This window comes from Garra rufa, chromosome 23 (assembly GCF_049309525.1).
Source record: "Garra rufa chromosome 23, GarRuf1.0, whole genome shotgun sequence".
Lineage (NCBI taxonomy): Eukaryota > Metazoa > Chordata > Actinopteri > Cypriniformes > Cyprinidae > Garra > Garra rufa.
In genome coordinates, this window is record NC_133383.1 from 20,899,974 (window position 1) to 20,926,943 (window position 26,970).

The 26,970-nt window shown below is 33.1% G+C and overlaps 3 protein-coding genes across 3 annotated transcripts; all 3 read left to right on the forward strand.

Moving 5' to 3' along the window:
• Nucleotides 1-113: 113 nt before the first annotated feature.
• On the forward strand, nucleotides 114-7,318 carry LOC141299891 (uncharacterized). The gene is made up of 9 exons (XM_073830255.1): nucleotides 114-236; nucleotides 2,106-2,471; nucleotides 2,554-2,672; nucleotides 2,757-2,910; nucleotides 3,029-3,144; nucleotides 3,276-3,429; nucleotides 4,492-4,854; nucleotides 6,831-6,924; nucleotides 7,010-7,318. The coding sequence occupies exons 1-9, from the start codon at nucleotides 176-178 to the stop codon at nucleotides 7,104-7,106; spliced, it is 1,524 nt and encodes a 507-aa protein (XP_073686356.1). The 5' UTR covers nucleotides 114-175; the 3' UTR covers nucleotides 7,107-7,318.
• An 8,319-nt stretch (nucleotides 7,319-15,637) lies between these two features.
• Nucleotides 15,638-20,335, forward strand: LOC141298709 (uncharacterized). Its single transcript, XM_073829013.1, has 4 exons — nucleotides 15,638-15,806; nucleotides 15,918-15,985; nucleotides 16,072-16,145; nucleotides 19,571-20,335. The coding sequence occupies exons 2-4, from the start codon at nucleotides 15,934-15,936 to the stop codon at nucleotides 19,982-19,984; spliced, it is 540 nt and encodes a 179-aa protein (XP_073685114.1). The 5' UTR covers nucleotides 15,638-15,806; nucleotides 15,918-15,933; the 3' UTR covers nucleotides 19,985-20,335.
• Nucleotides 20,336-20,814: 479 nt separating this feature from the next.
• Nucleotides 20,815-24,330, forward strand: timm10b (translocase of inner mitochondrial membrane 10 homolog B (yeast)). Its single transcript, XM_073830133.1, has 3 exons — nucleotides 20,815-20,976; nucleotides 21,077-21,172; nucleotides 23,568-24,330. Exons 1-3 carry the CDS (start codon nucleotides 20,950-20,952, stop codon nucleotides 24,117-24,119), a joined length of 675 nt encoding a protein of 224 aa, XP_073686234.1. The 5' UTR covers nucleotides 20,815-20,949; the 3' UTR covers nucleotides 24,120-24,330.
• The last annotated feature ends 2,640 nt before the right edge of the window (nucleotides 24,331-26,970 follow it).

Below are 26,970 nucleotides of genomic sequence, written 5' to 3' on the forward strand. Positions count from 1 at the left end.
AAAACGATACTGCAGAGCTTAAGCAAAACGAAGCAACTGTTGATTCAGACAGACTAGACATGTAAAACGACGAAGATAAACCAGTTCCTGTCTCTCTAGTGGTGTAGCTCACTTCCTGTGCCTCCGCTGCTGCTTATGTTTGACTCATTCTGTTCAGACTGTTGTCTTCACAGAAATGGATTTTTTGATGACAGGGCCAACGTACAAACTTCTTATGTTTTTATGCATTATACGAGGTAAGAGGGGCTTGGATTTTTATTTTTACCCACAACGAAAATGTTTATTAGCTTTTAAACTGATCTGTGCTGTGGTTAAGGGGTCTGTGACATGACGCTCATCTTTATATCTATTAATTTACTCCGAAAATGCATTTGAAATGAAGTTTATACATACAGTGATTTAACAATCAAGCAGAAACATTCTGAAATGACCCTCAAAACTGTCATGGTCAATAAATCTCTTCAATTATCAGACAATGTGATCTTTTTCTCACAAAGCAAGATTATTTCAGATTGTTAGATGGAGTGGAGCACTCCTAAATGTAATGATGATATTTATGAATCAATGATTAGCATAACATAGCTTAACATGATTAAGATGCACATGCTTTGAAGGTGTGATGGAAAATGCATTGCTTTTTACTTGATGGTTAAAAAAAATTATAAATAACAAATTAAATAACTTTACCTGATGCCTAAAATAAAAAATGAATACTTATTTTGAAAAACTGTTTTGTAAATTTTATATAATCATTAACATATGCACACTCATATGTGTTCAAGGTGTAAGACAAATATATTACTTTTTACTTGATGGTTACAGTTGAAGTCAAAAGTTTACATACACCTTGCAGAATCTGCAAAATGTTAATTATTTTGCCAAAATAAGAGGGATCATACCAAATGTTATTTTTAACTTAGTACCGATCTGAATAAGATATTTCACTTAAAAGACATTTACATATAGTCCACAGGACAAAAAAAAAGTTACATTTATAAAAATGACCTTGTTCAAAGGTTTGCATACACTTGATTCTTAATACTTTTTTTTTTTTTTTAGTTGTAGTTCATGAGTCCCTTGTTTGTCCTGAGCAGTTAAACTGCCACTGTTCTTGAAAAAAAAATCCCTATGCTCCCACACAATCTTTTTTGTTTTTCAGCATTTTTGTGTATTTGAACCCTTTCCAACAATGGCTGTATGATTTTGAGATCCATCTTTCAAACTGAAAGACTCATATGCAACTATTACAGATTCAGTTTCAAATGCTCACTGATGCTTCAGAAGGAAACACAATGCATTAAGATGCATTATAAACTTTTTGAATTTGAGGATCAGGGTAAATGTAACTAATTTTGTCTTCCGGAAAACATTTAGGTATCTCCTGTAGCTTCTGAAGGGCAGTACTAAATAAAAAAATAAAAATAAAAAAAGATATTTAGGCAAAATAAGACATTTTCTTCATTCTGTTCAAAAGTTTTCACCCCCCAGCTCTTAATGCATTGTGTTTCCTTCTGGCGCATCAGTAAGCATTTGAACCTTCTGTAATAGTTGCATACGAGTCCCTCAGTTGTCCTCAGTGTGAAAAGATGGATCTCAAAATCATACAGTCATTGTTGGAAAGTGTTCAAATACACAAAAATCTGTGGGAGCTGAAGGATTTTTCTTAAGAACAGCGGACAGTTTAACTGTTTAGGACATATAAGGAACTCATGAACAACTATCACTAAACAAAAAAAAAAAAAACCACAGCTGTGGGTCCTTCAGGTAACAACACAGTATTAGGAATCAAGTGTATGTAAACTTTTGAACGGGGTCATTTTTATATTTTATAGAACTATATTTTTTCATGTTGCATATATGTAAACGTCTTTTATGTGAAATATCTTATTCAGGTCAGTCCTAAATAAAAAATAACATGCATTTGGTATGATCCCTCTTATTTTGGTAAAATAATATTTTGCAGATTCTGCAAGGTGTATGTAAACTTTTGACTTCAACTGTACATATGACATTTTTTCAGTCATTAAATATATTTTCTAATGGGTAAAAGGTGAAACCTTGTGAATAACACAATCTGACTATCACTTATGAAACTGGTTTATCAGGAACATATGGAGTGCTTATACAATACAACACGGACGTAACTGCTGTGGAGGGACAAAACATCAGCCTGCAGTGCATTGTGGGAGAGGAGAATGACATCACAATTATCCAGCTGGAATGGACTAAACAGCAAAAAGGAAATGAGAAGAATGATCAGAAGGTTGTTGTGTTCCATCCTTTGATGCCAATAAAATATTTTCAATCCGGTTCTCTTCTGGAGACAGTGATCAGTTCAAAAAATGGGAAGCTGCGGGGCTCAACCCTGACCCTGTATGGCGTTAGTGTGAAGGACAGTGCAAATTATATTTGCGAAATAACTTCATATCCTAATGGCTCGATTAAAAGAACCACAAAGCTGCAAGTTACAGGTAAACTGCTTACTGTTAACCTACATTCTCACATTCAATTCAATTTAAAAGCAAATAACCATCATCTGTCTGCTAATTTCAGAGCCTCCAGCATCAGTGAAGATGCCACATCCATATGGATTCATAAAAGAGGGAGATGACATGAAAATAACTTGTGCAGCTAGCCCTCCACCACTCCGTTACAAGCTTGAACGTTCAAAGGTGAGTCAGACAGAAAAATACTATATACTATATTTCTACATTCCACAGTTTATACAATTCTGTTGATCTCATTCGTCTCATCAGGACAGGATATTTTGGCTGGAAAGCTCAAACGGAGAGTTCATTTTACCAAACGTCACCAGAAACAACAGCGATGTGTACATCTGTTCACCTGAATGGGACTCATTAGTCCGAAATCAGCAAGGTCTCAATGCCACCATGGAACTAATAGTGAATTGTGAGTGTTTCTTTAAGAATATAAATTAATTGCAGCTAAAAAGTTTTTGAATAATTTTTTACCATTATCTGTCTAATAAAACAAATCCATATAAAATAACTCCTGCTTTTCCAAACAGTTCTTGATGGGATTGAATGTAACACAAGCAGCCCCTTAAACATCAGCGTTGGTGAGGATGTGGCGATTTCTTGTATCGCAAAAGCATCACAGCACTTGCAGTATACGTGGATGAGGGTAAGATTGTGAAATATCTTTCAAGAGATTGAAATTAAAATATTAAAGCAGAATTGCTTTAAATAAACCATTTGTAGTGTATTATCTGTCTCAGCTTGTCTAAATGTACAAATCCATGTGATGATTTTTAGGGTGACACAACACTGTCTCTGTCAGACACTTTGTCTCTGACCTCTGTAACATCTGACCAGTCAGGAATATACAAACTGACAGCTGTCTCCCTAGACAATCAACTCCAGACAGACATGAAGTTTTCTATCCGTGTTCTCTCAAAGCAAAGCGAAGGTAAGAAAAGCTTTTTGTAATTGCGATCACATGGCAATTTAAAATTCCCTTGTAAAAAAATAACAGCTTCTTAACTGTGAATAATAAACGATAAAGTCCCAGTTTGCCCAAAGCAAAGCACACAGCACAAACAATGGAAAAAATACCACTGAAGCCTTTGGGAATTAATTATACGTTTTGGAACAGAGGTTAATTGATCAATTTCCCTCTTTCGAAGCCGTCTGGGGCTTATTGTTTTAGCAAAAGCTGTTGAGGTGTTTTTATGTGTGTAGGTCAGGTTTTGCCTACATTTTGAGAACTAAATGTTCCCAGAAGGATAGTAAAACCTGAAATTATCTACATTGTTACCAGCCAACAGTCCCCATGAGGAAAATGACTTAATAAACATGCTAAATAATCTTATTGAAAACGTAAAAATGCAAAAGGTTTGTGTGATGGTTAGGGGAAAAACATTAGCTGTTAAAGAGACAGTCCACCCAAAAATTACAATTTTATTATTCACTCATCCTCATGTTATTCCTAACTTGTATAACTTTCTTTCTTCTGTGGAACATGAAAGATGATATTGTGAAGAAGTTGGTAACCAGTTTCGGTTCCCAGTGACCTCAATTAAATATACAATGGAAGTCTATGGAACTGAAACGAATGACACATGGGTGCGTAAATGACGATAGAGTTTAGATTTCTTGGTAGACTAACCCTTCAAGGACATTTCCTTTAACCCTTAAACACAACACAATGCAATGCATAATTTAAAATAAAGTAAAACACCTGTGAAAAATCAATACGGAAAGTTACAAAATTTGTGTGTATGTGTATGTGCGTCATATACTGTACTTTTGACACACATTCGGATAAACCCACAGGTATCATTGGTGAGCATTGTCTGTGCCATGTCAGACTAATCGTGACAGTGAATAGAATCATTGTGCAAACTCACACCACAAACATCCTAATACTGTTTCACTTCCACATAGATTTTATGGTCTTGTTTTACTGTAGTGTAATGCAATAATATAATTACAATTTTCATTTTCCCTTTCATAATGATTGCTGCTCAAGGAATGACAACTTCTTCCCCAGTAAGAACCACTGAACATCTGAGCAGCTTTCCCACCAATGGGACCAGCTCATGGAGCACTGATACCACTGTGTCTACAACAGAATCTGGTCACTTCATAGCCAGCACAGTGAAACCAAATGCCACTATGACAACCCTACAACACAGACACACCAGTCATCCCACTCCTCTCAATGACAGCTCTTCTGCTCCACCTGTTGGCAATGCATCTACATTACATACAAGCACTGCAAAATCGACAGAGATTTTGAGCACTGTTACTCCAGATCAAGCTACGAGAAGAAGAGAAATAGCCACAGCTGTTATAACACAGAAAAACATCATGACTGTTACAACACCAAAAGGTAAAACACACACAAATGACTCTTCTGAAAGACATTAAATCAAAACATAGCCTATCATATTCAATTTCGGCTACACACACTTGTGGGATATTATTCCAGAGGAAAATGTTATTTGCGACACTCTTAAAACAACTTTCCTTCATGCTTGCGTCACGTATGCCGTGCGGTATGTTGGTCAGTGATTGGCGCTTTCAAAACATGCTTTGAACGAGTATCCAGTGGTTTTAACAGATCTCGGGTCAGTTTTATAATGTAGGTTCAATTTTAATTAACTTATTGAATTTTAATAGTCGTTTATGTGTATACAATACTAAAATAAGAATGTTTAATTGATTCTAATTGACCTAGATTAGGCTTTTGTTGCGTTTACACAGATTTGACCAGCAGGTGCCGCCAGTCTTTAGTGTTTTGATCGCCTCGTAACTGCATTATTTTGCAAAGCAAATGATTCAGACTTTCAAAAAGTTTTGTTTTTCCCCTCACTACTTTTGGTAAGGATTATTGTTACAAGGTAATTGCAGCTTTCTAAATGTATTAAAACCGAAAACAATAGTATGGCAAAAATAGCAAATAACATGATTTTTTTCTCATAAAGGTGAACCAGATCTCAAACTCCACTATAAACCGCATAAACTAGCATTTAGGCTTGAGTTCATTCAGATAAGAAACGGCCATACGATTATATGACAATCATTATTAAATCTATTTGAAATCGACTCAAATTTTAAAATTTATTTATTTTTTATTACTCAGAAATAAATCGAGGTGTGTTTGTCACATAGCCTACTATGTTTTATATAGCCTAAAATCAACTTTTCTGTCATGTATTAGGCTGGAATATTCCTTTAATTTGAATATGGTTTTAATCTATTTCATAAGGAATTACGATCATGTTTTATGTTCATTTTAAAGGGAACCCTGGGTATTAGAACTTAATATAACGTAAATTTTGTCTCTTGTTGAAATATGTATTAGAAAACAAATGAAAGATGTACGTTATTTGAAAAACCCACATAATTTTATACATATTTTGGACTATTGGGGCACAATTATGACGTGAAATGGTTGCACTCTGTAAACTACTGACGCCACCAGTTGCTATTCTTACCGCAACACAATTCAGAATACACAACTCTGAAAAAACGATAACCACAGCTACTGAAAGAGCTTACAGGTGGCGATGGAAAGAAGCATAAACCAAATGTTATACCATCGATTTTCCCCACAAGGAGTCTAAACACCCCGGATATTGAGTGAAATTCGCGCTGAGAAACTCCTTCAGCAGCTGCAGCGTCATGACAAGCATCAACATGTTTACGTCTTGCCAAAATGCCATCTAGCACTTCTTGTCTCTGCCGTTTGTAAGCTCTTTCAGTAGCTGTGGTCCACTGAAAGCCTCAAAGACATTAGGGCTAAAGTGGAGAGAACAAAGACGCAGGTCTTTAGGAAGTTTTATTTGTCCACAGGCATCTTCCCATTCTTTGCTCCTCTTCTTATAGCTAGGAAAAGCCCAACCAAAAGCCACCCAATGTGGCATTATATCAGTATTTTATTTTCCGAGTTGTGTTGCGGTAAAAATAGCAACAGGTAGTGCAGCCATTTCACGTCATTGAAATAATGGTGCCCCCCATAGTCCAAAATATGTATAAAATGATGTGGATTTTTTTAAATAAGGTAAGTCTTTCTTGGGTTTTCTGCTACACATTTCAGTAAGAGACATAATTTGTGTTATATTAAGCCATACAAGTCTAAATACCGGAGGTTCCCTTTAAACAAATGAAATACACGCAATAAAGTAATCTAACATGTTTAGCTGTAATTTGGGATCCTGCAGACATGCATGACCCCATGATGTTTAATTTAAAGTGTGTGATTTATGATTGATATGATTTATTTTTAAACAGACATGCACATGACCAAAAAACAGGCATATTATTGGTTGACTTTTCCATGAATGTCTCTTGTTTTTCTTTCAGCCTCAAAAAGCTCAGCATATATCGCTGTACCAATTGTGTTGCTGTTGCTTGTATTGATTGTGCTTCTATACAGAAGATACCAGAACCAAAAAAAGTGAGACACACCAAAATCAGCAGCACATCCTCTGTTCTAACACATTTTCAGTGCGTTCATCTACATTTTTACTTTGTATTTACAGAATGGATATGCCACCTCCATTCAAGCCTCCCCCACCACCAGTGAAATACACATCAGTGAGGAACCATGATGTCCCTATGACTGATATTCTAGTGTGAATGTATCATGCACTTGAGAACCCACAAACCGTGGGCCACAAATATACTGACAGGAAGATTTCTTCCCTAAAGGGCTGATCTAAAATATTTTGGAAATGTTTCATCAATTATATTTCATCAATACTTTGCTGCTTCAAAAAGTTTAGAAAACATTGTAAATGTTATCGATTAGAATCGAGTGGTTTAATTTAAAATGTCTTCTTAAAGAGACAGATTTAATTTTAAAGCTCATATTTAAACATTGATCAAAACCCATAGACCACATCAAATATGTTTAAAATTATTTGAAGATAAACAAAAGTCTTGTGGGTTTAGAATTTTCATATTTGAGTGAATTAACTCTTTAATGTTTCATTTTGTTATATTTAGCTTAACATAAGATCCTCATTTGTATGTGTTTTCGTGTGATTTAAATGTTTTTTATACATGAAATAAATGGTAAAATACCAGTTTTTTTTATTTATTGATATATTGAATATTAAATTGTGCCCTTTTCTCCTATAACAGTGTCAGTCGCCAGTTGGCGCGTAAAACTTTTACGAAATATAACAATGCAATGCAGTAAAAACAACAGACTTTTTAAAAAAGTCCAGATTCGCAGTTTCTGACGCAAGCGAATAAAATAATCTTTTCCGAAGACAAGATCAAGATTAGCTGTTCTGTCATAAGCAACAAGAGCGAATCAAATAATAGCATCCAAACACACACACAATTTATGTCAAAATGCGCAGTTTTGGTGAGTTACCTCGTAAACAAAGTCTTACATGAGTTATAAAGTCTTAAATGACCGTAAAACATCATGTGCATCAGGTTTTAAAGAGACCGTACTACTTTTAAAATGAAACCTGCTGAAGTCTATCATTGATGGAAATCAAAGAACAAAAGGAAAACACAAATCATCACTCGACTGCTCTAGTCGCTGATTAACGTTTGTAGCTTGAATAAAGATCAATTTGTATAAGAGTTTATGTGAAGATTGCTTTATGTGAAGATACGCCAAAAAGTTAGTTTTAGGACCTGCGGGCAAGCATCTGGGACAAAAAACTAGACCCTGGCCTGTCACCCAGGGGGCTACCGTCAGCTCGCATGAGCATGCTGGCTCAACAGGTTCTTGGTAGCAACATCCTGCTTCAGGAAGGTACCATCGAGGATATGTAGAGTGGGGCCCAAGGCGAATTAGTAGCTAATTGAAGCTAGTGATGAAGCTAATTAGTATATATGGGGATTGTTAGAAGGCCATGATGGTCAGAAGCCAATGGGCAAATTTAGCCAGGATGCCGAGGTCTCACCTCTACTCTTTTGGAAAGACCTGGGATTTTTAATGCCCACAAAGAGTCAGGACCTCGGTTTAACGTCTCATCCGAAGGATGGTGCTTTTTGACAGCATAGTGTCTCCGTCACTATGCTGGGGTGCTAGGACCCACACAGGCCACAGGGTGAGCACCCCCTGCTGGCCTCACTAGCAACCTGGTTTTCCCAGCTTCAATGGGTGACCAGACACCAGTCTGCCCTCCAAAGGCAGAGTGCAGTAACTCCTCCAACACTGAAACTGAGAAAAATGCCTTTAAAGTTTTTACACCAGCTAGTCAAACATGTTCACACTCTCGTTTCTCTGAAACAAGACAAAATTGAACCAGGAGGCTTTGCCACAAGACAAAACAGTTGTCACAAAGTCCATTTTAAGCCTTATTTCAATTTTGACCAAATGTGTAGTTACTGTGTTTTGCCTTTGGAGGGTGGACCTACTTATCATATCAGTCACAGGACTCCAGAACACTATGCTCATATAGTGCAGCACCCAGCTCTCAACTGAGAGGGGGACACAAATGCTTGACTTGCAGCGTATCCAAGGATAATGCTCCAAGACTGTGAAATAATAGGAGATTGAGATTAAATATTAAAAAAGTATTGCTTTAAACAAACCATTTATAGTGTATTATCTGTCTCAGCTTGTCTAAAATCACAAATCCATGTGATGATTTTTAGGGTGACACAACACTGTCTCTGTCAGACACTTTGTCTCTGACCTCCGTGACATCTGACCAGTCAGGAACATATAAACTGACAGCTGTCTCCCTGGACAATCAACTCAAGACAGATTTGGAGTTTTCCATCCGTGTTCTCTGAAAGCAAAACGAAGGTAAGAAAAAGCTTTTTTTGTAATTGCGATCACATTGCAATTTAAAATTCCTTTGTATAAAATAACAGCTTCTTAATTGTGAAAAATAAGAAAGTCCCAGTTTGCCCAAAGCGTACACAGCACATACTACTGAATTCGATGAATTCATGATGACTTCTGTGGAAGATGAAAGAAGATTGGTAACCAAACTGTTTCAGTTCCCAGTGACCCTCCATCATATGTAAACATGTCTATAGAAACTGAAACTACAAGATAACGTGTATATTTCATTGTCTCTTCGAAAAGTATTGCTGCTGAAGCAATGACCAGCTCATGGAGCACTAGTACTGCTGAGACAACAGAAATTGGTCACTTTCTAACCAGCACATTCCAAACAAATGCCATTATCCTACAAGCCAGACACACCAGCCAACCAACTCCTCTCAATGACAGCTTACTCCACCTGTTGGCAATGCATTTACATTACATGCAGGAACCTTATACAGTTAAACTGTGCAGAATTCCAGTTCCAGGAACCATATACAGTATCTCACAAAAAAGTGAGTACACCCTTCACATTTCAGCAACCATTTTAGTATATCTTCTCAAGGGACAATACTATAGAAATGAAACTTGGATATATTTTAGAGTAAGCAATGTGCAGCTTGTATAGCAGTATAGATTTACTCTCCCCTGAAAATTACTCAACATACAGCCATTATTGTCAAAATAGCTGGCAACAAAAGTGAGTAAACCCTGAGTGAACTTGTCCAAAGTGTCAATATTTTGTGTTAGCACCATTGTTATCTGGCACTGCCTTGATCATCCTGGGCATGGAATTGACCAGAGCTGCACAGGTTGTTTCTGGGATCCTCTTCCACTCCTCTATAATGACATTACAGAGCTGCTGGATGTTAGACATATGGTGCTTCTCCACCTTACACTTGAGGATGCCCCACAGGTGCTTAATAGTGTGAGCCAGCTTCAGATGAACTTGTGAACTTTCTGGGACGACGCCTTTGCAAACTGACTGGTTGCAGTGTGCGGCGTATGGTCTGAGCACTGACAAGCTGACCTTCTACTTCTGCAACCTTTAAACCTTTTTTTGAAGCCAGGTTCTGCACCTGACGCACAGAACGAGTACTCAACTTCGTTGATCGACCCTTGCAAGGCCTGTTCCGAATGGAACGCATCTTAGAAAACCGCTGTATGACCCTGACCACTTTAGTGTAACTCGGTTTCAGGGTGTTACTGAACCTCTAATAGCCTTGGCCATCTTTGTGGAGAGCAACAATTCTAATTCTCAAATCCTCAGAGAGTTCTTTGCCATGAGATGCCATGTTGAACATCTAGTGGTCAGTATGAGAGAATTGTACTTAAAGCACCTAATTTGAACTGTTCTAATACAAGATACACAACTTTGTATGGTACTGTCAAGCAGACATAAACATGATGAATAGGACATGTGGCTTTGCAACATACTGCTGTTGTCACTTAGGGTGTACTCACTATTTTGACAATAATGGCTGTTATTAGTGATTTTCAGAGGACAGTTAATCTACACTGCTATACAAGCTGCACATTGACTACTCTAAAATATATCCAAGTTTAATTACTATAGTATTGTCCCTTGATATACTAAAATGGTTGCTGAAATGTGAGGGGTGTATATATAAAGATACCTGTTATAACAAAGAAAAACATTACCACCACTGTTACAACATTAAAAGGTGCAACACAAACACACACACAAACAAATTAGACACTTGAAAGTCAACATGAAATCAAAACGACCATAAATTCTGTTTAATACATACTACTGGAATATTATTACCAAAAAAAAATACAGTCTTAAAAAAACTAAAAACTTGCTCCTGAAATGTCTGTAATTTTATGCCGATGTCAAATACGCCATGTGGCCTGTTGATTGGCAATGGGCGCTATGAAATATGTGATCCTGGACCACAAAACCAGTCTTAAGTAGCATGGGTATATTTGTAGCAATAGCCAAAAAATACACTGTATAAGTCAAAATTATCGATTTTTCTTTTAGGCCAAAAATCAATAGGTTATTAAGTAAAGATCATGTTTCATGAAGATATTTAGTAAATTTCCTACTGTAAATATATCAAAACTTCATTTGGACAACTTTAAAGGTGATTTTCTCAACATTTATATTTTTTTGCACCCTCAGTTTCCAGATTTTCAAATAGTTGTATCTTGGCCAAATATTGTCCTATCCTAACAAAAAAAGAGAAGAAAGCATATTTATTCTGCATTCAGATGATGCATAAATGTCAATTTCACAAAATTGACCCTTATGAATGGTTTTGTGGATATGTAAACATCTTTTATATGAAATATCTTATTCAGGTCAGTACTAAATAAACTATAACATGCATTTTGTATGATACAAAATACTTTATTTTGGTAAAATAAACATTTTGTAGTTTGTACACAACTGTATTTTGCAAAGCCCTGCCAACAAGCACTAGCCTACATTAAAAGAACACACAAATGTCACAGAACCTTCATATATGATTGTCTTTTGTAGATTACGTTTAATAGATTACACTTTTATTAAAACAACTAGTTTGTAAAAGATTCATTTTTGATGCATTCACACGGATTTAACAGCAGGTGTCGCCAGTTCTTGTTTCTTTTGTTTTTCTTTCAGCCTCAAAAACTCCGCTGTCCCGATTTTGTTTCACCAGACACCAACCATAAAAAAGTGAGACACACTAAAATCAACAACACATCCTCTGTCCTTTTACGTAATCTCACATCCTACACATTTCCAGTCCATTTATTTACGTTTTTACTTTTTTCTTTACAGAATGGATATGCCACCTCCATTCAAGCCTCCCCCACCACCAGTGAAATACACATCAGTGAAGAACCTGATGTCCCTATGACTGATATTCTAATGTGACTGTATCACAAACCGTGGGCCACAAAAATGCTGACAGGAAGATTTTTCCTCAAAGGACTCACCCAAAAATGAAAACTGTCTCATTGATTACTCACCCTCATGAAGTTTCGTTCCTCTTCAAAAAACAAATGAAAATATTTTTAATGAAACCTGAGAGATTTATTTCTGTCCTTCCACTGAAAGTCCACGCTAACAATACTTTGATGCCTCAAAAAGTTCTTAAACACATTGTAAATATAACCCATATGAATCACCCAGTCTTCTTAGACGGTCACTTTTGTGATAAACAGATTTAAGCTTTATTCACATATAAAAATTAATCGGTACATCAAATGTGTTATAAAATATGTTTATAAGTTGTTTTTTACTAATTTTATTTTGTTATATTTTTTGGTTAATAAGAGATCACCCTCAGTTTTAATGTGATTTTTAAAGTATTTTTTACTTATTTTCTCTGTAGCCTATTTCTGAATAAAATCTGTTACTCTTATAAATAATTTGGGTATTATTTGGCTTTTTTGCTAACAAACATTAAATAAATGATCGAAAAGCTTGATTTCTTAGCACACAAACTACTCCTACATCATAACTATGTAAAAATTTTCCCTGAAATGTGTGAATTTACAAAAAACAAAAGTATGTGAGGGTGGAAGGAAATGGGGTCAAAAAACAGGTAAATTCCAGAAATATGAAATATCACTAGGCCTTAGGTAACTATTGAGTTTAATAATAATGATTATTATGTTAAATAGACGAGACAGTTATTGAAATGTCAGCTATTAATACCATTATCTGCTCAGCTAGCTTTGAAATGAAGCCTACATGCTAGCGCTGACCTCCTGTTGTGGCTGCATGTTCTGTTAACAAAGGCGAAGGCTATCCCCTGATTGTTTCAGGCCCCATAAAACCTCAGTTTACACCTCAGATAGTCGACACAAACCAACTGCCAAAACCACATCAGACAGTGACCAACAGAGACAGTATGTGTCCTTAACCTTACAGGTCTAATCTGGAAATGCAAATGCAAGCTCTGGTCACCATTTATTAGAACTTGTAATAACAGCACAGCTGGTGGTTGTTTACTGATTAAATCATCTTAGGCTAAATTTCTGATTCTGTTCATTCTGCTAATACAACATTCAGCATTTTAAAATGCAGTTTATTCCTGAAAACAAGCCTTCATTCAATGTGCGAGAAGCATTTCTGATTAATGAACAGAGACATACCCCTGATAGAAAGAGTATGTGCGTTAGACGGAGAAAACAAGAGAAAGAGCGAGAGTGAGAGATGCTTTTTTGTACAGAGTTTTGTGCATTGTGGTTCTCTGCTACAACAGCGACACGTTTATGCAGAGGGACGTTTCCTGCTCTCGCTGTTGTGGTCGGAAATGGAAAATTCAGAAAAAAGGATTGATTGTTTCAGTGTTTAAATCATCTGTATCCTGCAATGTACAGTCAGGCCTCCAATGTACTATTGTACATCATGATACAGGTAATTTACCAATAATGTATAAGAACAATAACAAGAAATGTGCAAAATTCTATTTTTATTTATCTTTGACTCACACAACAATGTACAGTGCATGATAGTTCAGTTATGCAGAAAAGAGAAACTAGAAAATGAAGATTTGTGTAGTTGTATCACCTGAATACCTTATATTATAGCTTGGTTTAACAGACAAGGCTATAGACTAAGCCAGGATTAGGCCATAGTTGATTCAGGACATTTAAGTCATTTTTTATAAACATTACTGGTGTTCATCTTGAGACAAAACAAAGGTAATTAATATATTTTATATCAGTCAGCGCAAGTTTCTATCAGTTGAAACAGCTCAGACTAACATTTTAGTCTAGGACTAGGCTTAAGTCTCTTTTGTGAAACCAGGGGTATGACTATTATAATAATTGTAATTGTACAAAATTAATAATCTAAAGTTATAAAAACATTTTTGTTCATAATACGTTTGTCTTTGACATTTTAGCAATATTTTAGTTGTATATTACAGTGTGTAAATTCAAACGATGATTTGTTTCACAGTATAACTTCTGTACAACAAAGTATTTGATCTGATGGATCCAACCAAATTGTCCAACAAAGGTACATTTTTAAAACCTGGTAACTGAAAAATCCATATTTGTTAAGTGCTAATCTGAATATTGAATATTGCTGTCTCTCAGTGTCTATGGTATTTGCAGCCATGTTTGATTTTTTACTTTTCACCTTTTTTTATATTACAGTTTACTCACAAGAAATCAATGCAAGATAAAACATAAATGAAATGTGCTTTTTAATAAAGAAAATCAAATGACAAACACACATTTGACATTTTTCACAAACGCAGCAAAGAAACTCAAATGCAGCTTGAAAACTTTTCACACTTAGATTTTAATAAATGCGAACAAAAGCCATAAAGACTAAATGCTTTCGATGTACAGCTTAACAATAGAGAGTGCTTGATGACACTACACAATGTTGACTCCATGTGTTTCTTGTGAACGTTTGCAACGAATAAGGTAGCCGCCACATTTCCTGTTTGTAACCGAAAACGTCTAAAGACGATAAAAATAGCAGCACTGGTGCACTTCTCGCTGAACATGCTCACGTACAGGTGAGAGGTATTATCAGACAAGGCTTTATTGGACATTTGACCCTATAAAATCATGGGGACAGGTAAGAAGAAAAATACTTCACTTCTGTATGTGAAAGATTTCTGTTGCCAGTTTTGTGAATGCATTGTGTTTAAATGAAAGCTGTTTTGTTGGCTCAAGCAGTAGCTTATCATCATGTTAATCACAGACTGAAACTGCCTTTTTTTCTATAACAATTGCATTTTTGCAGGTTTTCTTTATGGTTCTCAGACATTGTTTGTTTGTTTTTAAGGCTTAGAAAAGTGATGGATTTAAATCAAACCCTTACATGTTAAACCGTCTTTGAATAATACAGTAACAATTACTAATACGAATGTAAGAGCAGATGTAGATTAGTTAAGTTTATTAATAATATGAATGATAATTATATTGGTAGAAAATCTTTAAATACTTTCAGTGTGATGGCATCTACGGAAACTCAGACCTCACTGATTCACCTCTCAATGGTTTCTGTTTATACACTATTTCAGATGACATCTGACTACAAAAGTTTTATGTCAGTAAATAAAATATTAATAATAAAATATAAAAATAGTTAAAGGTTTAAGTTTTGTTTTAATGAAGAAAAAGCTATTTTACCAACTACCTTTTGTATTTCATTTTATCATGGCTATTGTGGAACAAAATGATTATAAAAGGTTGTAATAAAAACATTAAATAAAATGTAATGGGAAGCTAATGCAACATTCATTTAATCATGACCTGTTAATTCTCTCTTTAGCTCCAAGTGCTTGCACTAGTGAGTATGTTGCTATTGCTCTGACATCGACTGCACTGCTGATATCTGTGTGTTTAAATGTGGTATTCTGTTTATTAAGAAGAAAGGGGAAAAGATATCCAGGTATGCTTCATATATTTGACTTTTATAAAACATAAGATGAATTAAGACAAATCTACATTTTGAGGTCACCGTTATAAACTGTTTTTTTTTAATCAGCTAATGAAAACACATTTGAATATGGAGATGAGCCATTACGTCAAGATTCACTTCGATCGTACAGGTGATTATCAGCATATTGTTTGAATTAAAAAAAATTTTATGTACATTCTCACAAAAATGAGAAAAACAGCCTTTTAAATCATTTAAATGCATTCGGTTATGTGTTATGCAGGTTTGAGGATGATGAGATGGAAAGACAAGAAAATCCTATTTATGGAAATATCTGTTTAGAGGGAGGAGGTAAGCTGCTATTTACTGCTAATAATTATGCTTTTATGATGACATGCCTATATGCCATTTATTTAATACCTGTTAAATTTGTGCAGAGCCTTTTGAAATGTCTCCAGAGGTGTGCTATGAAGAAATGTCACATGCAAGCACAGCAAAGCAGAGATTAAAGGTAAGGTCTTCAACAAATTTCATAGAAATTGCTAACATCCGGAGGCATTCAATGAACATTATTACTGTAAAATTATGTTTTGACTTTAATAGTTCAAGAACACCACACTACTGATCTACATTCGTACACATAAAATCTCTTTCAAAACAATGTCTATCCGTTAACTGTAAAATCATGGAACTTTTGCACACTTAAATGTTTTTTTTTTTTCATGAAAATTATTCAATATTCATCCAAACTGATATTCCTGCCCTTAATAATTTTTTTACACTACCAGTCAAAAGTTTTTGTACAGTAGGATTAATTTTTTTTTTAACAAAGTCTCTTCTGCTCACAAAGTCTACATTGTATTTGTAATTTTGTATTCCTGTTATCTAAGCTAAACTTTCAGCATCATTAGGCTACTTCAGTCACATGATCAAATAAATGCAGGCTTAGAGAACAGAAGATTAAAAATCTTAGTGTTCAAAAACTTTTGACTGTTAGTGTATTTATACTAATTTATCTATCTATTTATTTGCTTGTTTATCGGTTGGTAATTTGATGGCCAACCATTGTGAATTGCATAATAATTGCATATATTAAACTTGTTAAACTTTCTCTGTTATTACTTTCTGGTTCTGTCTTACGCAGCAAACTATTAAATTACAGTTTTTTAAGACAAAATCTGCTACTTATGGCATGCGCTGTGGTATTTCTAACAAGCACAAAATTATAAACCGCACCTTCATATATCAAACTGTATTGTGTAACGTTTTTCATGATCACTTCAATAGCTTAATGGTGTAAATTTAAGATGTTCACAGACAAGGGCTGCGTGAGAATGCACACTTGATAACTATTTTAGGCATGCACGCCTACGCTTTTACAGAAAATAGACACGTGTGTAGATACAGGTCTTTTAATCTACACAGCTGTGGTCAGACTTCTCAGACCACTCTACAGCAGTATGTATGTCAAAAGCTACATTGTTATGCCACATTAATAGCATGCAAGCTGAACATTCAAATGCATTGATAGTACTTTTGCAAGATATTGAGCCTTTTTTATAAAGTTCAAGTCGCCACCGTATCAAAATTTACATTTCATTTTTAAATGGAATATTACGATGTGTATTATAAATGACTCATCCATGCACATCATTATTTTTTAATGCATGACCCCTCATAATGAGCTCTTTTCACAGACTTCGATGAGGCATTTCCAGAGTTATTAACTTTTCATTTATATTTTACATTTTTAACACTATACTTTGTTTTTTGTTTTTTTTACCTTGGCATACATAAACCTAGTTAATACTGCTGTGTCAGTGCTTCTGACACAAAGGATGTTACAGCAAATTTGACATCTTTCTCTCTTTTGACCAGCAACTTTTTTTCTTCCTTCGGAAAGTCGTGAAGAATGAGAAACCCTATCATAGATTTTTTTTTTTCTTTTGCTAATGGGCAAATGAGAATGCAAAGCATATTTTTGTTGTAGTTTTGTTTTAGTGTATTTTACCACTGCTGAAGTTAACTCAATTGACCCCAGAAATGTGAAATGGGTCAATCTTTAGTCAGAATATCTCAAGTTGTGCGCACCGACGTGAAGGCAACCTGTCACTCAAAGCAATCTGCTACACATTGCTGCAATGACAACAATCCAATCAGTTTCTGATGGACAAAATCATATTTTATGTTTATGAAGCCGTTTTATCTGGATATACAATGCCATTCCAAAGTCTGGGATCAGTAAGATTTTAAATGTTTTTTTAGAGATTAATTTTTTTTTTTTTTTTTTTTAGATTTTTATGCTCATCAAGGCTGCATTTACTTGATCAAAAATACAGAAAAAAATGTAATATTGTGAAATATTATTGCAGATTAAATGAATGGTTTTCTATTGTATATATTTTAAAATATAGTTTATTCCCGTGATGCAAAGCTGAATTTTCATCAGCCATTACTCCAGTCTTCAGTGTCACACGATCCTTCAGAAATCATTCAAATATGCTAATTTATTACTTTTATTATCAATGTTGGAAACAGTTGTACTGCTTCATATTTTTTTGGAAACTGTGATTCTTTTTTCAGGATTCTTTGATGAATAAAAAGCATTTATTCAAAATATAAATCTTTTCTAACAATATAAGTCTTTGCTATCACTTTTGATCTTTTTAACACATCCTTGGTGAATAAAGTATTAATTTCTTTCAAATATACAGACCACAAACTTTTAAATGGTAGTTTATAATAAATTTCTTTTAACAAATTCTGTTATTTTTTTTCTCCACTTTTTATTTATTAAAGAATTCAGAAAAATAGTATCACAGGTTCCAACAAAATATTAAGCAGTACATCTGTTTCCAACATTGATAATAAATCAGCATATTAGAATGATTTCTGATAAATCATGTGACACTGAAGACTGGAGTAATGAGGCTGAAAATTCAGCTTTGCGCCACAAAAATAAATTACATTTTAAAATATATTCACATATAATAAAATAAATAAAAAATAATATAATAATAATAAAAAAAATAATAATAAATAAAATAGAAAGCAGTTATTTTACATTGAAATAATATTTCACAATATTACAAATTTTTCTGAACTTTTGTTCAAATAAATACAGCCTCGATGAGCATAAAAAACGCCTTTAAAAACATCAAAAATCTTACTGATGAATGGCGGTGTAGAAAAGTCACAATATGGCAAAAAGACTATCACATTTTCCGCTTCATACTGAGTTCAAAAATTGGCATTGGGTTTTATGTTGTTTTCATGTTTTATATTGGAAAAATTTATATATTTTTTTTACTTAGTTAAGTTCGTTTAGCCATAAATGAACACATCAATACCAGTTGAAAACCAAAGAGCATCTATTCATCTTAAAATGGTGTCTAATTGTTCTTCTTTCCATTGATTCCTGCTCTAATTGATACATTTTAAATATAGGGGAATACAACTGGAATGCAGTGTGTGTGTGTGTGTGTGTAACGACAGCTACATTGATGGTGTCTATAAAGCGTCTATAGGGAACATAAACAGGTGCACCAATGAGAGGACCATTTTACTTACATGTGACTTGCATAAACATATTTTTGTATGCTTTGAAATGTTGTTGAGTGAAAGCGAATCAAACCAAAAGACAATCCAACATTGTCACAATTTAGGTCCCTGTTGCGGAGCAAAGCTAACAATATACAGGTCTAAAAACACTTTAGTCTATTTCAACACTAAAATTAGAGACGCAAGTTATCATAACACAGATTTAAAGTCTGAAAGCTATTCTACCAGTATTGCGCAACTTATTGCGAAATTCTTTTGACCTTTGTTGTGTTGCAATATATCCTGAAAGCTAAAGTGAGGCAAGGTAAGTCATTTTTTTTTTTTCCACTGTATTACATCATGAAAATACAGCTTAGGTTTGTCATTATCACACAGGTCCAGCAGGGGGACGTATCCTATGCTTCACTTGATCTGACTGCCAATAAAAAGCGTAGGAAGAAGAGAAAATACCAAAAACAGGGTCAGACTCACCAGGCCCAGACACATCCTCAACCCACATCCCAGCAAAATTGCATCGACCAGGCTGAAGACGAGGCTGACGTCACCCTCCCGTCCCGGAGCAGCAGCCTCATGGTTTCACGTCACAGTATCTACCTCAACAGTCATCAAGTAGCCCTGGAGGCAGAAGAGAGGGAAAGGGAGAGAGAGAGGGAGAGAGAAAGAGAGATGGAAATGGAAATGGAAAGAGATGATAATGCAGAGAGAGAGTTTGAGATGCACAGAAATGTCCATGAAGGCTTTGATCACTCCCTCGGTAGATCAAGACAAAGTCTAGAACAGGACAGTTAACAGTTTCAGGGTTAATAAAAACCTTTAGCATCTTAAAAGATAAAACACAGGATACTGCGGGGTGGTGCCGGCACAGTCAACAGCTGTGATATTTAAAGCTCATTGCTAAAGTACATAACGTCACACCCCAAAATATATTTTCTGTGTGTTCAAACGCATGCAGAGGAGAGCAGATATCTTTTCTGAGGTTGTGTCTGTTTGAGACACATCTAAATGAGTTTGCCACTTTAAATGTGCTTGCTTGTTTCTTGCATTTGAAGGTTGGTCTGTTTGTTCTCTACTTATAGACTATGTTAAAATATTTATCTGCTTGTTTTATGTTTTTTTTTTTTTTAGATTTTAAGGATATAAGTGTGCATATTTGTGCAAATAAGGTTAATTAATGACTCAAGTCATTTGCTGTACCTATGCACAGAAAAATAAGGACTGTTTGACATAATTATTCAGTAATATTTGTATGGCTTTGTCTTGATATTAAACATCTTGGTGACTATTTTTGTAGGCCTACCTGTAATTATTTATTTTAACCCTTAGATAGAAGAATGTCTGAAGATACAAAAAATGCTATAAATTGACCAAATATGTACTATTAAAATTTCTCACTGTCAAATAAAAAAATATAAGAGACTGTAAAAGCTTTCCTCACAGTCCTAACCACTTTTGTTAGTAAAAAATGAAGAAAGAAATAAAGTAAATAATCTTTATTTCATTTCACGTACAACGACGACAGGCAGGGAAAATGCAGCAGCAGTACCGAGGTGAGGACTTTTTGCAAATTTCCGCTGCAACTTATCGTGACGTTTGCTCCTGTAGTCACGTGATTGTAAACATGGCCGCGCGCTGTTGAAAGTCATGCGATAGCTCTTGGATATCGTTTCTTATTTACATCTTTAGCAATTGTAATTTATTCGTAGTTGTAGTATTTGTAGGCGTTTGTCTTGATATATACTGCCAACAATATTATCATGGACCCCGCCGGACAGCTACGAAACGTAAGTATGACAGCGAGCGTGTGCAGTCCTTTTCGTGCATATATGAATGTGACAAATATTTCATAAAAATTATGGTTTCATTGACTGTTTTGTGATTTAGTTGCGGGACTTCCTGATGGTTTACAATCGCATGACGGAAATCTGCTTTCAGCGATGCACAAGCAATTTCAATTACAGAAATCTTACAATGGATGAGGTGAGGCGAACATGATTTACCTATGATTTTAATATAAAAACCTTTTTATTATATATATATATATATATATATATATATATATATATAAACATAAAAAATGCCTGTATCGTTGTGATTAAGTTCAATTTATTTTTTCAATTTATTCGATCAAAAATACAGAAAAAAATATTGTGAAATGTTATCGCAATTTAAAATAACAGTTTTCTATTTTAATATACTTTAAAATATAATTTATTTATGTGATGCAAAGCTGAATTTTTAATCAGCCATAACTCCAATCTTCTGTGTCGCACAAATCTTTCAGAAGTCATTCTAATATGCTGATTTATTACTTTTATTACTCATCAGTGTTGGAAACAGTTGTGCTGCTTAATATTTTTTGCAACCTGTGATAATTTTTTCAAGATTCTTTGATGAATTAAAAAGTTAAAGGACAGCATTTATCAAAATAGGTCAATTTAAAGGTTGTATCAGCGATTTCTAGCCTAAAACATAAAGTGTCAAATTCAGCTGACCTTTATTCACGATCCGCTCGCTGCCTGCCCCATAAATTGTCTGTGAAAAAACCGCGTCTCTCTGGTCAGCCTAGGGTCCGAGATATGCCAAAAAAACAATCGGCACTATCAACTATTCCACAGATAAACAAACCGTGTTCCAACCAATCAGCGTCAGGGGGTTCGTGTTGTGGACTTTCCTACTGGTGCAGGGATGTGAGGGAGGCGGAGCGAAAGTCCACAACACCAAACCCCTGACGCTGATTGGTTGGAACAATGTTTGTTTTTGCTGTGGAATGGTTGGTAGTGCCGATTGTTTTTTTTGGCATATCTCGGACCCTAGGCTGACCAGAGAGACGCGTTTTTTTCACAGACAATTTATGGGGCAGGCAGCGAGCGGATCGTGATGAAAGATCAGCTGAATTTTACACTTTATGTTTCAGGCTAGAAATCGCTGATACAACCTTTAACACATCTTTGCTGAATAAAAGTGATCATTTCTTTCAAAGAAAGAAAGAAAATATTTACTGACCCCAAACTTGTTACAAAAGATTTCTATTTTAAATAAATGTTCTTTTAAATGTTTTATTTATCAAAGAATCCTGAAAAAAGTATCACAGTTTCCAAAAAAAAAAAAAAAAAAGAAATATTGAGCAGCACAACTGGTTCCATCATTGATAATAAAAGTAATAAATCAACACATTAGAATGATTTCTGAAGGTTCATGTGACTGAAGACTGGAGTAATGATGCTGAAAATTCAGCTTTGCATCACAGGAATAAATTCTATAAGTATCTTAAAACAGGAAAACACTATTTTAAATTGCAAAAATATTTCACAATATTACAGTTTTTCTGTATTTTTAATCAAATGAATGGAGCCTTGAACATAGCAGACCGTACTTTAAAGTATTTTATATTTATTATAAATATATATAATAATATATTTGTTTAAATTATTATATTAAAATATTTTAAAGTGTATTTTTGTGTAATTATTTCCAAAATCTTTAAGAAATAAATACTGCGAAGGAGGGTTTACATTTCATGGCATTGAATGTTACATGCATTGCAAAAAATGGTCTTCCTTAGTATTTTTATTTTCCAATACAAATATCTAAATATCCATATATCAAGATACGCTTACTTGAGATGCATATGTAAAATTAAGTCTTGAAGGATTTAATAAAATAAAGTTAGTTTTCATGTTGATCATTTTTTGAAAAAAACAAGACTCTTTATCTTGTGATATAATTTCGCTTCTCAAGTAAATGTATCTTGATTTAAAAATATGTGACCCTGGACCACAAAACCAGCCTTAAGTAAATTTTTTGAAATTGAGATTTAATCTGAAAGCTAATAAATAAGCTTTCCACTTTTGTATGGTTTGTTAAGTTAGGACAATATTTGGCTGTGAGACAACTATTTAAAATTCTCAAATCTGAGGACGCAAAAAAAATCAGAATATTGAGAAAATCACCTTTAAACTTGTCCAAATGAAGTTCTTAGCAATGCATATTATTAATCAAAAAATTTGTTTTAATACATTTATGGTAGGAACTTAAGAATATCTTCATGGAACATGATTTTTTACTTAATATCCTAATGATTTTCGGCATAAAAGAAAAATTGATCATTTTGACCCGTACAATGTATTGTTGGCTATTGCTACAAATATACCCGTGCTACTTAAGACTGGTTTTGTGGTCCAGGGTCACACATTTAGACATGTGCATGTTAAAACAAGACACTGAGGAAGATCATCACTTTTTTTGTGGTTGGGAACAGAGGTATTTAAGCCTTCGGTTCAATCAAACTTGCAGGAACCCTGGTTGTTATATATAAATTCACTATGACGGGTATATAATGCTCCCTTTTCTTTCGTTTGTGTTATTTCACCAGGAGCGATGTGCGGACAGTTGTGCTGGCAAGTTAATAAGGACCAATCACCGTTTAATGGGCACGTATGTCCAGCTGATGCCCGCAATGGTGGAGAAGCGAATGCAGGAGATGGAGAGCAAGGCTGCAGAACTAGCTAAGGCTGAAGCTGAAGCTGCAGCACAAGGAGGTGCATCAGCATTAGAAAGCCCATCTACTGCCATCACAACCACAACACCAATGCTTGAGAGCCCACAGATACCTTCAGATCTTAATAATCCAGCAGATATCAACACGTCATTAGCGACAAATGTCTCAGCTTTTGGACAAACTCAGTCATTGTCAGATGTGCCCACAGTACTTAACAACGCACAAACCTTTACAAATGAGTCTTTAGAAGGACTAGTAGCACCATCGCCGGTCATCTCAACATCTTCTAGCGTACCTAAAGTAGATGGTCCTATCTTGAGTGCAGTAGAAAAACTCAATCTGAAGTCCAGTGGTGTAACAAACACATCAATTTCTGCAACCCGGTCTGAAGGGGGAGCAGGACAGAGCCCCCAAAATCCATCTTGATGGCAATGTGCAGAAAAGATACATGGTAGTGAAGATATGTCTTGGAGATTTTGTTTATGCTGCATATTCAGTCTTAACAGCCAAAAGTCACAGAAGCCTTTTAAGACCATTATGGAATGGGTTTCATAAATATTTAAATACCTCGACTAAAACATTGAATATATATGTACTGCTGGCTAACATGTGTCTTTTAATAAAAATGTGTCATGGAAACTAGAGATAATATTTTGTACTTTTTATTCATTATTAAATCTGTTTTTGCTATTTTAGGCTAAGTGTTTTGTGTGTTTAAACATGTAAAAATAAGAAAAAGAACGTAAAAAGAAATAAATGAATAAATAAATCTGAAAATAAATACATGGGAATAAATAAATATAAAAAAAAATAAATAAATGCGTAAATATATATTTAAAAGAAGTAAATAAAAGTTAAAAAGAATCAAAATGAATGTAAAAATAAATACAAAAAAGTAATAAAATAGATTTAGGTGAATTACAAATAATTTTTTTGTTTTATCAAACATGCGTCCTGGAAACTAAAGATTTTTTTTTTTGACGACTTTATTATTAAATCTGTATTTTGTGTAGTGTTTTGTGTATTTAGAATATGTAAAAAGAAAAATGGAATAGAAATAAGAAACAAAACAAAAAGTAAAAATAAATAAATGAATAAATAAACCCAAAAATAAATGCATGTGGGAATAAATATTTAAAACTAAATAAATGAGGAAAAAATACATGTAAAAATAAATAAATTAATAAATACATGTAAAAATAAATGTAAGAATAAGTAAATAAAAGTTAAAAAGAATCAAAATAATGTAAAAATAAATACAAAAAGTAATAAAGTAAATATAATAAAATATAAGTAAGTATACTTAGTATAAGTAATAAAAAATTGATTCAATTTAATTACAAATGAACTATATTTATTTTATCAAAACATGCATCATGGAAACTAAAGAAATTTTTTTGACTTCTTTATTATTAAATCTGTATTTGGTATTTTTAGGATAAATGTTTTGTGTATTTAAAATATATAAAAGAAAAAATTAAATAGAAATAAGAAAAAACTAAGTAAAAATAAATAAATAAATCTAGAAATAAATATAAAAATAAATGAGTAAATAAATACATGTAAAACTAAATAAATGAATGAATAAATTAAATAAATAAATATAAAAAATAAATGGAAGAATAAATAAATAAAAGTTTAAAAAATTATGTAACAATAAATACAAAAAAGTAACAAAACAATTGAGTAACAAAGAAGAAATAAAATTGATTTAATTTAATTACAAATTGACTATTATTTGTTTGATCAAACATGCGTCATGGAAACTAAAGATAATTTTTTTGACGACTTTATTTATTAATAAATCTGAATTTGGTATTTTTAGGATAAGTGTTTTGTATATTTAAAATATGTAATAAGAAAAATGAAATAGAAATAAGAAAAATTTATAAATAGACGAATAAATAAACACGGAAATAAATACATGTGGGAATAAATATATTTGAAAAAAGAGTAAATAAATACATGTACAAATAAATAAATGAATGATTAAATATAAAAAAATTAATGGAATAATAAGTATGTAAAAGTTAAAAATAAATGCAAAAAAGTAATAAAGTAGATTCAATTTAATTACAAATGAACTATATTTGTTTTATCAAAAAATGCAACATGGAAACTACTTCTTTATTTATTATTAATCTGTATTTGGTATTATAGGATAAGTGTTTTGTATGTTTAAAATGTGTAAAATGAAAAATGAAATAGAAATAAGAAAAAAGAAAGTAAAAAGAAAAAAATTAATATATCTGGAAATAAATACTTGTGGGAGTAAATGTTTTTTTTTAAATAAATGCATAAATAGATACATGTAAAAATAAGTGATTGAAAAATGTATTAATAATAGAAATATAATAAATAAATAAATAGAAGAATAAATTAATAAAAGTTAAAAAGAATAAAAATAAGTGTAAAAATAAATACAAAAAGTAATAAAAAAATAGATTCAATTTAATTACAAATGAACTATATTTGTTTTATCAAGTAATTTATTTCTTTATTTAGTTTCCTATTATTTATTTAGAATTTCTGCAAGATTGGTCCTCCACATATAACTTTTTTTTTTAAATCACAAGAGTATCATATGAATTTTATATTATATTTATTTACAATAATCTGTATTTAAAACTATAAAGGTGACTTAACTTGACTTTGCACATATAGATAACTTTGTTATCTATTTGTTATCTATTAACATTTTATATAATATTACTTGTTACAGAAATCAGGCATATGATATTCTTTCTCTTATTGAATTTTATATACAATTTAAACTAATGTTTAATAAGAAGTATTTTAGAAACAACCTTACAACCAGCTTAAGACTGACCCCATTTTATACATCAAATACATTTATTGTACCTCTTTTGTCTACTTTTAAAATATACCATGGTAACCAATATTTTACATTTAATTATATATATATATATATATATATATATATATATATATATATATATATATATATATATATATATATATATATATTTTTTTTTTTTTTTACATATATTAGATATTATAATAAATATAATCTCTCCTATAAACTGACTTTTTTCAGAGTCTGTAGATGTTATTTTAATATTTTATTATTTAAATTAGTGTAGTGCCGTGACTGTTGCATTTTATATAAGTAGTAGAGCAGCAGACCTTTACTTGCCTTTGATACTAATATGACAGCAATGAAAGGAAAGGACCATTCACATTTACTATATTTGTACTAAATTTTGGTAAATTAATGTATATTTTATGGAGTATTCATGACCCCAGGCACAATCCT

Bases quoted from the DNA above. Each gene is read 5' to 3' on its own strand.
- LOC141299891 (XM_073830255.1), top strand. From the start codon at position 176: ATGGATTTTTTGATGACAGGGCCAACGTACAAACTTCTTATGTTTTTA. The intron at 2,673-2,756 runs GTGAGTCAGACA...TCGTCTCATCAG, and splicing joins ACAAGCTTGAACGTTCAAAG to GACAGGATATTTTGGCTGGA. The intron at 3,430-4,491 runs GTAAGAAAAGCT...TTGCTGCTCAAG, and splicing joins TCTCTCAAAGCAAAGCGAAG to GAATGACAACTTCTTCCCCA.
- timm10b (XM_073830133.1), top strand. From the start codon at position 20,950: ATGGACCCCGCCGGACAGCTACGAAAC. The intron at 20,977-21,076 runs GTAAGTATGACA...TTTGTGATTTAG, and splicing joins CCGCCGGACAGCTACGAAAC to TTGCGGGACTTCCTGATGGT. The intron at 21,173-23,567 runs GTGAGGCGAACA...TTATTTCACCAG, and splicing joins GAAATCTTACAATGGATGAG to GAGCGATGTGCGGACAGTTG.
- LOC141298709 (XM_073829013.1), top strand. From the start codon at position 15,934: ATGGAAAGACAAGAAAATCCTATTTATGGAAATATCTGTTTAGAGGGA. The intron at 15,986-16,071 runs GTAAGCTGCTAT...AAATTTGTGCAG, and splicing joins TATCTGTTTAGAGGGAGGAG to AGCCTTTTGAAATGTCTCCA. The intron at 16,146-19,570 runs GTAAGGTCTTCA...ATTATCACACAG, and splicing joins CAGCAAAGCAGAGATTAAAG to GTCCAGCAGGGGGACGTATC.